Source organism: Schistocerca cancellata, chromosome 8 (genome assembly GCF_023864275.1).
Source record: "Schistocerca cancellata isolate TAMUIC-IGC-003103 chromosome 8, iqSchCanc2.1, whole genome shotgun sequence".
NCBI classification, from domain to species: Eukaryota; Metazoa; Arthropoda; class Insecta; order Orthoptera; family Acrididae; genus Schistocerca; species Schistocerca cancellata.
In genome coordinates, this window is record NC_064633.1 from 347,278,337 (window position 1) to 347,296,454 (window position 18,118).

General features: G+C 44.9%; 1 protein-coding gene across 1 annotated transcript in view; it reads left to right on the top strand.

Annotated features, from left to right (window-relative positions):
• The first annotated feature begins 438 nt into the window (after positions 1-438).
• LOC126095567 (uncharacterized) overlaps positions 439-18,118 on the top strand; it is a 138,489-nt gene continuing 120,809 nt past the window's right edge. The window contains exons 1-3 of the mRNA XM_049910344.1: positions 439-504; positions 6,142-6,245; positions 16,580-16,778. Coding sequence (XP_049766301.1) covers positions 439-504; positions 6,142-6,245; positions 16,580-16,778 — 369 coding nt within the window. The remainder of the gene's footprint in view (positions 505-6,141; positions 6,246-16,579; positions 16,779-18,118) is intronic.

Genomic DNA, 18,118 nt, shown 5'->3' on the forward strand with positions numbered 1-18,118 from the left:
ATCAAACCAGTCTCTGGACTGAAGACAACAACAACAACAACAACAACAACAACAACAACATGCTGTGTGTCCACTCCCAATGAATACCTGTCACAGGACATAGTAAAAGTTTCACCTCCTTTCGTTCATCAGTAGGTTGACATGGTTCTGTGGTTGCATCCATTTACTCTGCTGCCGACTGAGATTTAAACCCGAAATGAGGATGATGCAAACAGATAGTTTCACTGAGATATGCGGAAATGATTATTCTGTCCTTTTCTTGGTAAGTAATTTAAAATACACTAATCTTTTTGGTATTACGTTCCGCTCTTTCTATAAGGTATAACTAACTCTTAAAATACGTAGTAATAATTTCACCTACTTTTCATCATCAGCAATTTGACATTGTGATATAGTGGCATCTATTTACTCACCGTTCGGCTTTGTTTTGAATGCAAAATGAACGTGACATACACAGAAATAGATACTGATGTGCATGAAGCTGAGTATTCTGATCTTGTCTTGGTATGTACTATTGAAAATGGTACATTTTTAGGTATTATATGCTAATTTATCACTCACTAATGAATAACTTTCCCAGGACATCGTACCAATTTCACCCACTTTCCTTCATCAGCAGGTTGACATGGTTCTATGGTTGCATCCATTTGCTCTGCTGCCGAATGAGATTTAAAACAGAAATGGGGATGGCATATTCAGAGAGTTAACTTAGATGAGTGGAATGTGTATTCTGTCTTTTCTTGGTAAGTAATTGAAAATATTCTACATTTTATTTATTATGTACTGTTTGTAAGAGGTCCATGACTAAGGAATTTTTTGCTAGCGCACTCGAGCAGATGTAGTTTCGATGGATTGCTCATGTGCTGCCTGCGATATGTAAGCTATAACAGAATCTCAGACCAGAGTGCAGTGTTGGCTGCAGTAGGAACTGTGTGGCAGTAGGAGTAAGAAGTAGAGAGCAGTCTGGTGTATCGAGTTGGCTGGGCCGGTCGTGGGGAACGGTGCTTGAGCGATGTAGTATAAGGTAAAAGCTTCTCGCGCATATGTATTATTGTGATATCAAGTCCCATGTAAATGTTTTTAAAAAATCTCTTAATAATAATCTTTCTTATAAAAATTAACTTTTGACAATCATTCATCTCAATTTAAAGAATTTACTAATTGCTCAGATCCATGGTCATCCCGATTATTGTAAAGGAAAATCAGTCGTTTCTTTTTATACATGACAAATCTATCGGCCAGCATTGCACTGGGCTGTGCCAAAAAAAATTCTTATAGGAGCAGATATACATGCGTTATCCGGCGACCTTATTGAGGTAAGAATTTTCAATTTAAGCAGTATGATCTTTCAGGGCCATGACGCAGCACTGCTGAAGTCCAAGTTTATCAGCTTAGATTCACAGTCAATTACTGAAAAGTTATAAGTGAGCCAAAATTTTATTGAGAGGTTAGTCACGTTATTATTGTGAGTTTACGGAATAAACTGTTGGAAGGTTACGAAATTTTACTGTGGGGTAATTACACTGAATGTGAATTAAATAATTATATTTTTTACTGTTGGGAGGTTACATGCTCTTCCTATAATGTATAATTGACTGCTACAATACGTTTTAACAATTTCTCCTACTTTTTATCAGGATGTTGACCTTGTGATATGGTCGCATCTTTTAACTCACCCTTCAGCTGAGATTTAAATGCAAATGTTACGTACACAGAAATCGACACTGATGTGCGTGGAGCTGAGTAATTTATCTTCTCTTGGTAATTAATCTCAAGAAAGCAATATTTTTAGGTATTACATGTTACACTTTCACTCACTGATGAATAACTGTCACAGGGCATAGAAACAATTACATGTCCTTTCCTTCATCAGCCGGTTGACATCGTTCTGTGGTTGCATCCATTTACTCTGCTGCCGACTGCAATATAATACGATATGCCGATGACACTCACAGAGAGTTTCACGGAGATGCGCGGAAATGAATATTCTGACCTCTCGTTAAGTAGTTTAAAATATTACAATTTTTGAAGTTTTTTGTACTGTTCTTTCTACAACGTATTACTGACTGTTACAATACGTAGTAAAAATTACTCCTACTTTTCTTCATCAGCGGGGTTGACGTTGTTTTGTGGTCGCATCCTCTCACTCTCACTTCGAATGAGATTTAAATCCAAATTAACGTGACGTACAGAGAAATCGACACTGATATACGTGGAGGCGAGTATTTTATCTTCTCTTTGTAAGTGATGTCAAGAATGCAATATTTTTAGGTATTATGATCTACATTTTCACTCACTGGTGAATAACTGTCACAGGACATAATAACAATTTCTCCTTCTTTCCTTAATCAGCATGTTAACATGGTTCTGTGGTTGCATCCATTTGCTGTGCTGGCGGCTGAGACTGAAATGCAAAAGGAGAATAGCCTACACCGACAGCGACAGCCACACTGTGCATGTCATGATTGTAGTAGGTGCGACTGCAGGGCTTTTTTCCCTACATGTGGAATTATAAATGCCAGGATTCAGAAAAAAATTGGGTTTTATTCCCAAAAAATACCACTAAGGGATACAATGTTCATGAAAGCTGGCTACAGTTGTTGGGTGAACCGCACACGGTATGGAAAGTTCATTTCGTCGTCAACAAGAAGGAATGGCTGATACGTCCAGAGGATAAAGAAGCCCGCAGCAAGAGAGCGACCTGTTGTTGCTGCAGCTACCTCGTCGACCCCCTCGTGTAACCAGGTGACGGCATCCGGTCCTCCCGTTGTCGGATGTGTGACAGAAAGTTGGCTATACCGCGGTGGAGGCCCTAGCTCCGTGCAATAGCGTGGTAGATAGCCACAAGTACTATGGAGTAGTTTACGTAACTGCTCACCCACTGCCTGAGCCTAAGTTAAGATAATGAAAGTAAAATACAATAAATTTTTTTAACATTTTTACCTGTTACCAGGTACAATTCCTTCTGCCTTCCATGAAGCCCGATGCGGGTCTGTGACTGTTAGAATGGTTCACACTAATCACTCTTAACTACCAATTTAAAACTTATAAAGTTTTTCTTTTGAGGAAAATGGAAGGCGACCGACATTCAGTGTTTTTTATTTAAAAAGGGGTGTTAAAAGTAATGGATGGTTGACTTCTCATTTTAAGGAATTGATCATGAAATGTGTAAAACTGACAGGGGGTACAAAGTTTGTGTTTTTACACTACTGGCCATTAAAATTGCTACACCAAGAAGAAATGCAGATGATAAACGGGTATTCATTGGACAAATACACTCCTGGAAATTGAAATAAGAACACCGTGAATTCATTGTCCCAGGAAGGGGAAACTTTATTGACACATTCCTGGGGTCAGATACATCACATGATCACACTGACAGAACCACAGGCACATAGACACAGGCAACAGAGCATGCACAATGTCGGCACTAGTACAGTGTATATCCACCTTTCGCAGCAATGCAGGCTGCTATTCTCCCATGGAGACGATCGTAGAGATGCTGGATGTAGTCCTGTGGAACGGCTTGCCATGCCATTTCCACCTGGCGCCTCAGTTGGACCAGCGTTCGTGCTGGACGTGCAGACCGCGTGAGACGGCGCTTCATCCGGTCCCAAACATGCTCAATGGGGGACAGATCCGGAGATCTTGCTGGCCAGGGTAGTTGACTTACACCTTCTAGAGCACGTTGGGTGGCACGGGATACATGTGGACGTGCATTGTCCTGTTGGAACAGCAAGTTCCCTTGCCGGTCCAGGAATGGTAGAACGATGGTTTCGATGACGGTTTGGATGTACCGTGCACTATTCAGTGTCCCCTCGACGATCACCAGTGGTGTACGGCCAGTGTAGGAGATCGCTCCCCACACCATGATGCCGGGTGTTGGCCCTGTGTGCCTCGGTCGTATGCAGTCCTGATTGTGGCGCTCACCTGCACGGCGCCAAACACGCATACGACCATCATTGGCACCAAGGCAGAAGCGACTCTCATCGCTGAAGACGACACGTCTCCATTCGTCCCTCCATTCACGCCTGTCGCGACACCACTGGAGGCAGGCTGCACGATGTTGGGGCGTGAGCGGAAGACGGCCTAACGGTGTGCGGGACCGTATCCCAGCTTCATGGAGACGGTTGCGAATGGTCCTCGCCGATACCCCAGGAGCAACAGTGTCCCTAATTTGCTGGGAAGTGGCGGTGCGCTCCCCTACGGCACTGCGTAGGATCCTACGGTCTTGGCGTGCATCCGTGCGTCGCTGCGGTCCGGTCCCAGGTCGACGGGTACGTGCACCTTCCGCCGACCACTGGCGACAACATCGATGTACTGTGGAGACCTCACGCCCCACGTGTTGAGCAATTGGGCGGTACGTCCACCCGGCCTCCCGCATGCCCACTATACGCCCTCGCTCAAAGTCCGTCAACTGCACATACGGTTCACGTCCACGCTGTCGCGGCATGCTACCAGTGTTAAAGACTGCGATGGAGCTCCGTATGCCACGGCAAACTGGCTGACACTGACGGCGGCGGTGCACAAATGCTGCGCAGCTAGCGCCATTCGATGGCCAACACCGCGGTTCCTGGTGTGTCCGCTGTGCCGTGCGTGTGATCATTGCTTGTACAGCCCTCTCGCAGTGTCCGGAGCAAGTATGGTGGGTCTGACACACCGGTGTCAATGTGTTCTTTTTTCCATTTCCAGGAGTGTATATTATACTAGAACTGACATGTGATTAGATTTTCACGCAATTTGGGTGCATAGATCCTGAGAAATCAGTACACAGAACAACCACCTCTGGCCGTAATAACGGCCTTGATACGCCTGGGCATTGAGTCAAACAGAGCTTGGATGGCGTGTATAGGTGCAGCTGCCCATTCAGCTTCAACACGATACCACGGTTCATCAAGCGTAGTGACTGGCGTAATGTGACGAGCCTGTTGCTCGGCACCATTGACCAGACGTTTTTAATTGGTGAAATATCTGGAGAATGCGCTGGCCAGGGCAGCAGTCGAACATTTTCTGTATCCAGAAAGGCCCGTACAGGACCTCCAACATGCGGTCGTGCATTATCCTGCTGAAACGTAGGATTTCGCAGGGATCGAATGAAGTGTAGAGCCACGGGTCGTAACACATCTGAAATGTAACGTCCACTGTTAGTGCCGTCAATGCGAACAAGAGATGACCGAGACGTGTAACCAATGGCATCCCATTCCATCACGCAGGGTGATACGCCAGTATGGCGATGACGAATACACGCTTCCAATGTGCGTTCACCGCACTGTAGCCAAACACGGATGCGACCATGATGATGCTGTAAACAGAACCTGGATTCATCGAAAAAAATTACGTTTTGCCATTCGTGCACCCAGGTTCGTCGTCGAGTACACCATCGCAAGCGCTCTTGTCTGTGATGCAGCGTCATAGTAACGGCAGCAATGGTCTCCAAGCTGATAGTCCATGCTGCTGCAAACGTCGTCGAACTGTTCATGCAGATGGTTGTTGTCTTGCAAACGTCCCCATCTGTTGACTCAGGGATAGAGACGTGGCTGCACGATCCGTTACAGCTATGCGGATAAGATGCCTGTCATCTCGACTGCTAGTGATACGAGGCCGTTGGGATCCAGCACGGCGTTCCGTATTACCCTCCTGAACCCACCGATTCCATATTCTGACAACAGACATGGTATCTCGAGCAACGCGATCAGCAATGTCGCGATACGATAAACCGCAATCACGATAGGCTACAATCCTACCTTTATCAAAGTCGGAAACGTGATGGTACGCATTTCTCCTCCTTACATGAGGCATCACAACAACGTTTCACCAGGCAACGCCGGTCAACTGCTGTTTGTGTATGAGAAATCGGTTGGAAAGTTTCCTCAAATTCAACGTTGTAGGTGTCGCCACCGGCTCCAACCTTGTGTGAATGCTCTGAAAAGGTAATCATTTGCATATTACAGAATCTTCTTCCTGTCGGTTAAATTTCGCGTCTGTAGCACGTCATCTTCGTGGTGTAGCAATTTTAATGGCCACTAGTGTACTTTACAATATCATTATCCATTGGTGTCATTTAAGCCGTTTATAACTGGAAGTATCTGGTAACGGACTGTCTTTTTGTGCCCACTTTGCGAAGCCGTCGGTGTCTTGCAGCAGGTGGTAGTCGACCGCGTGCGTGGAGCAAAGGCGGTGGTGGGAGCAGTTGCGGCGACCAGCTACGCTGCAGCTGAGCCGAAGTGTAATGTCACACGGGCGCCGTAATACGGGCCTGGATTCGAGATGATTAGGGAGCCGGCTTTCCGAATGAGAGCGTGTCGAGTACCAGCGACTGCAGCACTTGCAGGCGGGAATCGCGTCAATGGAGGCTCAAGAAGTGACTCACAATAAACAGGGGGTAAACTAACAATAATAGAAACTAATACGGAACAAACCTGTAAGAGGCGAATTTGGCAACTGAAGAAACCAAGAATGAAAAGATTTCATTACAAATAGTTAGTTTGTTTTTACTCATGGTATCCGAAAACTACTTTCGCATAAACTGTTTTTAATAAATTTTCTTAAAACTTGACTAGACATTTACACAAAACTCTATTGCGAGGGCCATGCCTATGAAGCACTGTGACTCATCAGACGTTACTCACGATATTCACTGTCTGGCTTGGGATCTGATACAAACTGATGTGGTGGCTCGTGCGATTTACAGTAGCCATATGTATGCCAAATCCATACAATAATGGCAATGACCAGTACAACTATAAGCACAGACGTAACGCTTGAAATGACCAGTCGATTGGATTAATTCTGAATATGCCATTCAGCAAAGTGTGTGGAGTGACGAAAGAACACAGTTTCGCGACAACCGACAAGCAGCAAAATTGTATTTTTATCCCTTAAGATTAGACATGCGTTACCAAAGTGCGAAGCGTTCGATATCTTTGTAAGGCTTTGCTTTTAGGGCACTGTTGACGCCTTACGGCAAAACACGAGAAAGCGAGAGAGACCACTACAACAAGAGAGGAGCGATGCCTAGAAAAGAACGTGAGAGTCTTACTACTGTCAGAGGGCTTAGTCCCGATTAAACCGGCTAGCTCTTTCTCCACAGGAGAAATATATACAGAACAGAGCTGACAACATGGCAATAGAGTAAGTGATAATAGTGGGAGGGTCGAATACTTAACTGCAGCAGCATGCAGTCAGGGGCGCCCACTGGTAATTCCAGCAGAACGGACAATCAGGTAACTGAATTTGGGCATTCACCGCGGAGGTGATGCGCAATAGAGGGAAGGGACCCTCATACTGAGGAGTGAATTTCTTGTTCTACTATTTTTTACCACGGGGTTTCGGAGCAATACCAAATCACCGGGTTTATACTGAGGAGCTTTGTTGCCGTGTTCTACCTGTTTTTGTGTAGCATTAAAATTACTGCATTTAACTTGGTTCCATATGGCTTTGAGACAGCGGGCTAGCCTTTTCACTTCACCTATGTCGACATCAGGGGGCAATTTGTCAATCTCAGATGGCGAGTTCATGGGCCCCCCATAGACTGCTTCGTATGGGGAGGATCCTGTTGCCTCATGGACACGACTATTGTACGCTGAGGCGATAAATCCTACATATCTAATGGCTTAAGGGTGAAAGGGCGTTGAACGCCATTTTTTGATTCGTAACACTTTGCACACAAGTTTGCAAACTTGTGCAAACAGTGCCGACATGATATCTGAGTCTTGGTCGGTGAGTATTGCATCGGGACTTCCAAATGGCAGTACCAAGTGATTGACAAAGGCGCAAGCTAGAGCTTCAGCGGTCAAATCTGCAAGTCGTATCAAAATTAACCAACTTGAGAAGTGCTCAGTAACAGACAATATATATCTATTTTTTGGCGCTTTGAGGAAATGGGCCTCAGAAATCCAGAGCCACAATCTGAAATGATTGCGATGCTTCTGGTGATGTTTGTAAGAAATTTTAGCCCTTGGTGGAGGCACTCTTTGCACACAAGGCAGACAAGTTCGTATACAGTTCCTAACGTGTGTTTGTCGACCTCTCAAGCAGTAATTTGAGGCTTTTATTGCATTTGTGGCTCGTCACCCATTATAGCAGGCCTGTAAACTGTTATGACACTGTGCTGTTATTCGTTGTTGCAATTCTTTAGGTATTACTACTTTGTTACCCATCGGCGTCTTGCGATATAGTATACCATCTTCTATAACAAATTCAGATAGTGATGCACACTTGTGGCATTCTACGTCTCTCCCTTGTGATTCTCTCAGTTCTTCTATGGAAACATCAATGCATACACAAATCAGTGGTCCATTATTTGCGTGAATTACATGACTATGTGTAGACATATAATGCCACATACCATCTGTTTGCGCAACTGCCTAGGCCGTCGACACTGCTGTGCAAGCGGCCAGGCTTAGGCCGAACTGTGTAATCATATTCTGACAATTTTAATGCCCATCTAGTCAAGTGAATACTGGCATCTTTTAAACTTAACATCCATACTTAAACAGCGTGGTCCGTGACCACACTGAACTAGCCTCCGTACATGTAACACTTAAAGTAATTAACTCCAAACATGAGAGCTAGCGACCTGTTCTCGGTAGTACTGTAATTTATGTCTGCTGAGTTCATTTGTCTGGAGGCGTAACCAATTGGTCTTGTCTCACCATTATATTCCTGACTTAAACAGCTCCAGCAGTGTAATCTGATGCGTCCATATAAAGAATAAAATGTTTTTCAAAATCCTGATATATTAGCAAAGGTGGACTAGTAAAAATTTCTTTAACCCTTTGAGTGCTGCATCGGTGCGTGTGGCTGGCCGTGTCAAGCCTGCCCTTGGGGCCCCCTAATCTGTGTACCTGCGCTGGGAGCCACATCCGCGGACTACTGTGTGTGTCTGAGCTCTCCACTCGGCCGTCCTCGCCCTGGCCTGAGTATTTCTGCAACCACGGCGGTCGTGACAGTCTTGCAGTTAGTGTGATCGCCGACATTACAAATAAACGCATGATATCTGGATACTTAACTCCATATCTTTGAATCTGGAGATGAACTGCTCGACAGACCTAATGTACACTGTGGTGTCACCGCCAGACACCACACTTGCTAGGTGGTAGCCTTTAAATCGGCCGTGGTCCGTTAGTATATGTCGAACCGGCGTGTCGCCACTATCAGTGATTGCAGACCGAGCGCCGCCACACGGCAGGTCTAGTCTAGAGAGACTCCCTAGCACTCGCCCCAGTTGTACAGCCGACTTTGCTAGCGATGGTTCACTCTCTACATACGCTCTCAATTGCAGAGACGACAGTCTAGTATAGCCTTCAGCTACATCATTTGCTACGACCTAGCAAGGCGTCATATTCAGTTACTATAATTACTTCAAGAATGTATTCTGAACAGATAATATTGTGAATCATGTACCGTCAAGAGCGACGTTCATCATTAATAGATTAAAGTTAAGTATCAAACTAATTACGTCCGCTTTCTGAATTCTCATTCCTTGTCATGTTCGAGACCTCACGTCAGTATCGTTCTTCCCTCCTTGAGCTAAAACGCGTGCATTTCGGCCTCCACTCGTAACACGGTGTTGGCTCTTCTGCTAACACAAAATACACAAACTGCTTACGCTGCTAATATGTAACTCCTCATCAAAGGCTTTCTTTCATTTGCAATTAGTTCTTGAGAATCGTCATAAGGTCTCAGTATACATCTGTGTTTTATTTGGCATACTGATACTTAATTATCAGATTTTTGTAAGCAACTTACGATATAAACGCTGTAGAATCCGTAACGACCAAATGTTGACATTATTCGGTACTAGAGCAATAATTCACCCGCAAACAACCTTCGAGGGAAGTGTCTGGATGTCGAGACACACTTTTGAATCTACTCACTATATTTTGAGAGTATTAACCCAATAAATTATCCTCAAGGAAACTTCAAACTCAGAAATTCAATTCTGAATTCTTTTTATACGGGACGCAATTGCTATTGTACAGTAGAAATAAACAATGATTTATAACGTTTGTTTAAGAATTAGGTAAGGAAATACTCAAGTTTCTAAACTACCTAATTAAATGTCACCTGTAATTCCTAATGACTTTTTGTGCTTCAGAAACAGGCGAGTGTGTGCAACTGACCAACGTGTGCCGAGACGCCCTTTCCAAATGTAGGCCTAGAATTTTTTTACAAATCCAGTGTCCTGGAAAAATAGGAAAGCAATCCGTTACTGAATATTACTAGAAAATTGTAGCACCAGCAAAATTATCTACACTTTCATAGATATTGTTAGGTCAATGTTACCATACATCTTCAAATGGGATACTTATAATACTTGAATACTGATGATTATGAGAACTCTAGTATAATACTTTGGAACTCTGCGTACTATAGTTAGATGCTATTTCGATATTTGTCAATACAAGGCACATATGAGTCAACACTACACTTTTTTCCCCTCCTGTGGAGGTTGTCGAAATGGTTGAAATGGCTCTGAGCACTATGGGACTCAACTGCTGTGGTCATAAGTCCCCTAGAACTTAGAACTAGTTAAACCTAACTAACCTAAGGACATCACACACATCCATGCCCGAGGCAGGATTCGAACCTGCGACCGTAGCGGTCGTGCGGTTCCAGACTGTAGCGCCTTTAACCGCTCGGCCACTCCGGCCGGCCAAGGTTGTCCACTATGTTAACTTTCAAATGTTGTCAACATCATTTTCTAACCCCGTTGGATTACTGCACTGTTCACCTGTCGTTAAACTCTTGAATATCCTACTTAACCAGTTTTATACCTGATGTAACATTGAATTTCCTTGATACTTAGCTGATGGGTATATATTCGTTATTGATTGATTTTAGCTAGTCAAATATTCTGACTAGGTTTTAGGTACCGTGACATTTAGGCCCACGTAGACAGTCCCCAACTCACTAAGGTCATTAGACAGAATACGATGACATTGGATTATGTAATTAAGATCCTGATAGTCATCTTATACGTTACTACACACGGCCTGAATGCAACCTTGAGAATGGTTTGACATGGTTATATGCGGTACCCTTAGTCATGGGGATGGTATACCTTTCATTTTGAGGTTTATGTTCGGACTTATTGGCAGCCTCCTATATTTTTCTTTTTCTTCTTTTCCTTTTTATTCGTTCCATTCCACTTGGTATAATCCTACATAATTGTATAGGACTTATATGTGGGGAGGTAGACGTTCTTTGATATATAGAGATTGAGAATCTTATTTTTCACTATGACTATATGAGGCAGCTACTGTCGTTGCATTAATCCACTCAGCATACTGCGAGGTGGTCTTACATAGAGGTTCCAATGTGGTGCCTACGGGACTAGGTTTTGATGATTTACAGTACGATTGCATTGGTTTAATTCGTGAATGCAACTGGATTTTAAGAGAAACTTTTTCATACTTCTTATCGTTAGTGTGGCGGCAGCTATTTATCATACCACACATAACACTACCTAGGCTACACATACGTAACTTACGTATTCTGACATGGTTATGTCACATTTTACTGTATTTTAATTTATTTTATTATTCATTAGTTAATTATTACAGTATAAAAAAATTATTTCTTCTACTGGACATATGATTGTATACAGCACATTTGATTGTTGAGATGCATGACCTATTACAACTGCGTGGGACGGATTTATGAATAATAGCGTATACATCGTTCATCTATTATGCTATATTCGAGTAAAACGATGCAGACTAACAACAACGTGACATAGGTAGAAGCATATTTGCCATAGTATTACATATAATTTTAATGATATACAATATCTCCTTTTGAGACACTACATAGTTAACATAGATTCCTGTCAATTGTTAACGTATGTTCTATAATTTTATAATAGTACATTTGTTCTACTCATTGTACAAGGGCCTGAAGATGGCATCAATGTAATGCCGAAACTGGTTGCACATAAGAAGTTCATGAAATAAATTTCTACAATCTGTACGGCTGTTGGTAAGTTAGTGTATCAGGAAATACATGCCAACCGTTGTCCCACAGTCCATAATGGATCAACAAAGATGAATAGATGCTGGTCATCAGACAGTATGCTTACGATCGTCTTACCTGCCAGAGTCGTATCAAGGCTTTCATATCACTCCAACTGCACACGCCTCACATCATTACACAGCCTCAACCAGCTTGAACACTCACTCGCTGACATGCGGGGTCATGGATTCTCCATACCCATTCACGTCCATCCTCTCGATACAATTTGAAACGAGCCTCATCCGAACAGGCAACATGTTTCCAGTCACCAACAGTCCAAAGCCGGTGTTGACAGACCCAGGTGAGGCTTTGTGTCATGCAGTCATAAAGGGTGCACCGAGTGGGCCTTCGGCTCCGAAAGGTCATATCGATCATGTTTCGTTGAATGGATCGCACGCTGATCCTTTTTGATGGCCTGGCACTGAAATCTGCAGAAATTTGCAGAAGGGTTCCACTTCGGTCACGTTGAACGATTTTCTTCAGTCGTCGTTAGTCCCATTCTTGCAGCATCTTTTTCCGGCCGCAGCGATGTCGGAGATTTTGTGTTTTTTCTGGATTCCTGATATTCACGATACATTCGTGAAATGGCCGTACGGGAAAATCCCCACTTCATCGCTACCTCGAAGATGCTGTCCCAGGGCTTGTGCGCCGACCATAACACCACTTTCAAACTCACTTAAATCTTGATAAAAGGCCATTGTAGCCGCGGTAACCAATATAACAATTGCGCCAGATACTTGTCTTATATAGGCCTTGCCGACCACAGCGCCATATTCTGCCTGTTTACATATCTCCGTATTTGAATATGCATGCCCATATCAGTTTCTTGGGCGCTTCGGTGTATTTCCTGAGTTGTTCAAGGCATCGAAACGGGAGTTTCCGCGAGTGATGCTAGCCAGGAAGACAATTTTGTTACACAATTAATACTGTTAAGTCTTGAACCAACTCAGGTTCTGAAGCTAGAATGATTTGTTTTTGTAAATGGAATGAAATATTCTTTCTAGCTGCTTTCAAGAGGTCTAGGAACGTCGAGTACAGTGATGCAATGTTTGTTGACGTTAAATTCAGAAAAGTGACTGAAAGTGTCTAAAAATTGATGAGATGCGATGCAATACTGCAGTGTAAACATTGTCCAAGATGCTACTCCAGGTCCCGGCGAAGGTTCGAGTCCTCCCCCGGGCAAGGGTGTGTGTGTTTGTCCTTAGGTTAATTTAGGTTAAGTAATGTGTAAGCTTAGGAACTGATGACCTTAGCAATTAAGTCCCATACGATTTCACACACATTTGAACATTTGCTACACAAGGCGGGTGTAAAATGAACGTGGCAACAGAAAATAATAAACGCTAAAATGATTATTTGGCTCTGTCTAACGACCCCCTGAAGCACATCTTAGGATTTCTTAATTCCATAAATTACAATCTAAACATAAATGAATGATGTAGGCAACTAATACTACTAAATGATAAACGTTGTTTCTTATTATAAGTTTATTGCAGATTAAAAAAAACACCCTTTCTGACAAATGTCTATATTTCCTAAGTAAAATTATTAATCAATTGCCCAACTCTGCCCCCTTTTTATGGCCACGCGATATAACATAAATAACGCGAAATGACTGACATGATCCACGTACCGAACACTAGAAGACACTAATTTCAAAGATGATCTGCAGTGGTGAAGAACCTCAGAGGAAATAAACTAACGCGATCTCAGCTGTTTAGCTTTGCTAGCCCTAATAAGCCGAAGCAATTTGCGATATCATCGTATGTACTGTGTCCGGCGCGTCGAAGTGATGGTTCTCATCTGCGACGATGGAAGAACTCCAATCACAACAAACTCTTTCAAACACTAGGACGGCAGAAGCTGATCCTCTGACTAATATACTCTAATACTGTCTTCTTCTCTGTGGTCTACAGACGAGAAACGCGAACACCCAGCCACAAGGACGGATTTCAGATAACGTCTCAACGTAAGTATAGGCAGAAGAAGTGCTGTCAATCACTGAACTCTGCATACTCAACGACGACTTCCAACCCGGAGGGGAAATTCAGAATCGTATAAGCTCACAACAGTACAGCGCCTAACCGTTCTAACTATAAAATTTCGTGAGAGCAAAGACAGCAAGTCCGACCGTACAAACAAGAAGCTGATACTGAGCGACCGTCACAAATGGGAGATCAAAACGGAAGACCTCGTCTCTCCAGCGCTGGCTTCCCAGCAAGGCTTGGCTCCCCACCCTCGTAATTCCGAAAACAAATCATATTTCTGAAACCACGGAATATTCACCCCCTCTACAGGTTCTTCCGAACGCCGACTAGCCATATTTTAGTCTTTTGTCGTCCAGCGCGGAAAGTTTGCGAGGAAAAACCTATACTCGTACAATGGTAAGTTACTGAGTAAAAATTCTTGGAAATAACCCAGTTTGCGTGGTTTCCGAGGTGCCGCTTCTTCGTTCCTCTCACCTGCGTCCAACAACACCGGCTGGTCGCGACTCTAATGTGCTCCAACGCTTGGGTGCTACGACGTCCGTCTTGCTATTTCCTGTGTTTAAGCAGGACCAACACACCTGTATGGGCCTTCCACCCAGGGCTTCAGTTCTGCCAGCCGTTTCATTTCCACTGGCGTTCCAACCTCTACTAGTATAGACAATCATTCATTACGCCGTTTTTATAATAAAGACACTCCGTCACCTTTCATGCAATAAGCGTTAACAATTATTTACAAGACGTACATGAAAATTTCAGTCTCCTTTATATATTCATATATACAATGTACAACTTATCACATGATACCTAATTGTGTTTGTAGATTACGGCAAAGTATGTGGATGAGTGATGCCAGTATCCGTCAGGACACGCAGCATATACACTCCTGGAAATGGAAAAAAGAACACATTGACACCGGTGTGTCAGACCCACCATACTTGCTCCGGACACTGCGAGAGGGCTGTACAAGCAATGATCACACGCACGGCACAGCGGATACACCAGGAACCGCGGTGTTGGCCGTCGAATGGCGCTAGCTGCGCAGCATTTGTGCACCGCCGCCGTCAGTGTCAGCCAGTTTGCCGTGGCATACGGAGCTCCATCGCAGTCTTTAACACTGGTAGCATGCCGCGACAGCGTGGACGTGAACCGTATGTGTAGTTGACGGACTTTGAGCGAGGGCGTATAGTGGGCATGCGGGAGGCCGGGTGGACGTATCGCCGAATTGCTCAACACGTGGGGCGTGAGGTCTCCACAGTACATCGATGTTGTCGCTAGTGGTCGGCGGAAGGTGCACGTGCCCGTCGACCTGGTACCGGACCGCAGCGACGCACGGATGCACGCCAAGACCGTAGGATCCTACGCAGTGCCGTAGGGGACCGCACCGCCACTTCCCAGCAAATTAGGGACACTGTTGCTCCTGGGGTATCGGCGAGAACCATTCGCAACCGTCTCCATGAAGCTGGGCTACGGTCCCGCACACCGTTAGGCCGTCTTCCGCTCACGCCCCAACATCGTGCAGCCCGCCTCCAGTGGTGTCGCGACAGGCGTGAATGGAGGGACGAATGGAGACGTGCCGTCTTCAGCGATGAGAGTCGCTTCTGACTTGGTGCCAATGATGGTCGTATGCGTGTTTGGCGCCGTGCAGGTGAGCGCCAGAATCAGGACTGCATACGACCGAGGCACACAGGGCCAACACCCGGCATCATGGTGTGGGGAGCGATCTCCTACACTGGCCGTACACCACTGGTGATCGTCGAGGGGACACTGAATAGTGCACGGTACATCCAAACCGTCATCGAACCCATCGTTCTACCATTCCTGGACCGGCAAGGGAACTTGCTGTTCCAACAGGACAATGCACGTCCGCATGTATCCCGTGCCACCCAACGTGCTCTAGAAGGTGTAAGTCAACTACCCTGGCCAGCAAGATCTCCGGATCTGTCCCCCATTGAGCATGTTTGGGACTGCATAAAGCGTCGTCTCACGCGGTCTGCACGTCCAGCACGAACGCTGGTCCAACTGAGGCGCCAGGTGGAAATGGCATGGCAAGCCGTTCCACAGGACTACATCCAGCATTTCTACGATCGTCTCCATGGGAGAATAGCAGCCTGCATTGCTGCGAAAGGTGGATATACACTGTACTAGTGCCGACATTGTGCATGCTCTGTTGCCTGTGTCTATGTGCCTGTGGTTCTGTCAGTGTGATCATGTGATGTATCTGACCCCAGGAATGTGTCAATAAAGTTTCCCCTTCCTGGGACAATGAATTCACGGTGTTCTTATTTCAATTTCCAGGAGTGTATAACCAGACTTTCCCTGGTCCATAGTAAGCATGTGTACGACGAACAGGCTCCATGTTTTCCAGATGATGTCGTGTACCATTATTTGCTGCAAATTTCGTTTAGATAGCATCAACCAATCGCGATAAGAGGCGACTATTAGTTCTTACGCATCTCTCCTGTGTACTAGGTCCTTGCCTTAATGACAGCTACGGATATGCTTCATTCCTTGTCATGTCTGCTGCACACGTATGTAGCCTTTTCCTAACACCTTGCTGCAAGCTTGCGTCCTTGTAGGAGCTCTCTGTGCGCCAAGGCAGGGGAGGGCAAGTCGCTGTGTTTTGGTGACAGCGGGGGCCAGCTGGTGTGTCAGTGTCTGCTGACCAGCGTCTCCTGTGTGTTAGTGAACGCCGGGCCATCCAGGGAAGAGCTGCTGAGGGGCCACGTGATTCTACTGCTGCTGCAGGATGTCAGCGGCGGATGCTGCACCTTCATGGTCAGTGCCTGTTCATCTACATCCACATCTACATATACGAGGGGGGCCCAAAAGTAACCGGAATCGTAATGCTGCACATCGTGTACTTGTAGTAGCAGGTTGCGCCGCCAGAGGGTTTTAGTAGGCGCTCTGCTGAGTTATTCTGCCATGCGGCGTCACCCAACAGTGAGAAGTGTGGTTTATTTGGCAGTTCTTTGAGTGTGCGTACAGTGCAGATGTGACACGAGGAAATGGCTAGTTCCTACGAACAACGTGCGGCAGTGGTTTCTTGCTCGGCAATAACGCATCAAAAACTGTTGCGATGATTCAGACAGTCTACAAAGACCACGTTCTTAGTAAAACGCAAGTGTACGAATGGTTTTCTCGGTTTAAAAAGGAGAAATGGTGGTTGAAGATCAGTCCCGTTCCGCTCGACCTTCAACTGCTCGAAGCGAAGACAACATCGACAAAATCCGGGATCTCATCAATGAAGATCGACGCAGGACAATCGACCAACTCGAGAACTTGTCTGGGTTGTCCTGGAGCTCAATTCAGCGCATCTTGATCATCGATTTGGGGATGCGAAGAGTGGCAGCAAAATTCGTGCCGAAGCTTCTTATCGGAGATCAAACGGATCGTCGCGTTCAAGCCTGTCTCGAAACAAAGGACGCGTTCAGAGATGATTCACATTTTTCAACAAAATCATTACAGGTGATGAGTCATGGTGCTATGAGTACGATCCAGAAAGTAACAACAGTCATCACAATGGAATTCACCTGGCTCACCTCGACCAAAAAAGCTCGACAAGTGAAAACTAATGTGAAAACGATGTTGATCTGTTTTTTTTTTTTTTGACATCAAAGGGATCGTACACTCTGAATTTGTCCCTGAAAAACAGACAGTAAACCAACAATTCTATTTGGCGGTTATGAAACGGCTTCGCAGAAGTTTGTCGCGAAAACGTCCGGCTTTGTGGGATTCTGGCGTGTGGGACCTGCATCACGATAACGCTCCCGCGCACACGAGTCTCAGCGTTCGCCAGTTTTTGGCCTCAACGAAGACGATTACCTTGATCCAGGCGCCCTATTTGCCGGATTTAACACCCTCTGACTTCTTCCTGTTCCCGAGGATGAAAATAGACTTGAGAGCGAAGCGTTTTGCGGATGTGGAGGACGTAAAACGCAATGTCATGAAAGTGCTAACAAGTATCAAAGAGGACGATTTTAAAAGGTGCTTCGAACACTGGAATGAACGTTTGGACAAGTGTATTAATGCTAATGGAGAGTACTTCGAAGGAGATTAAGGTTGTATTTGAAAACAATAAAGTATATGTTTTCTAGAAAGAAATTCCGGTTATTTCT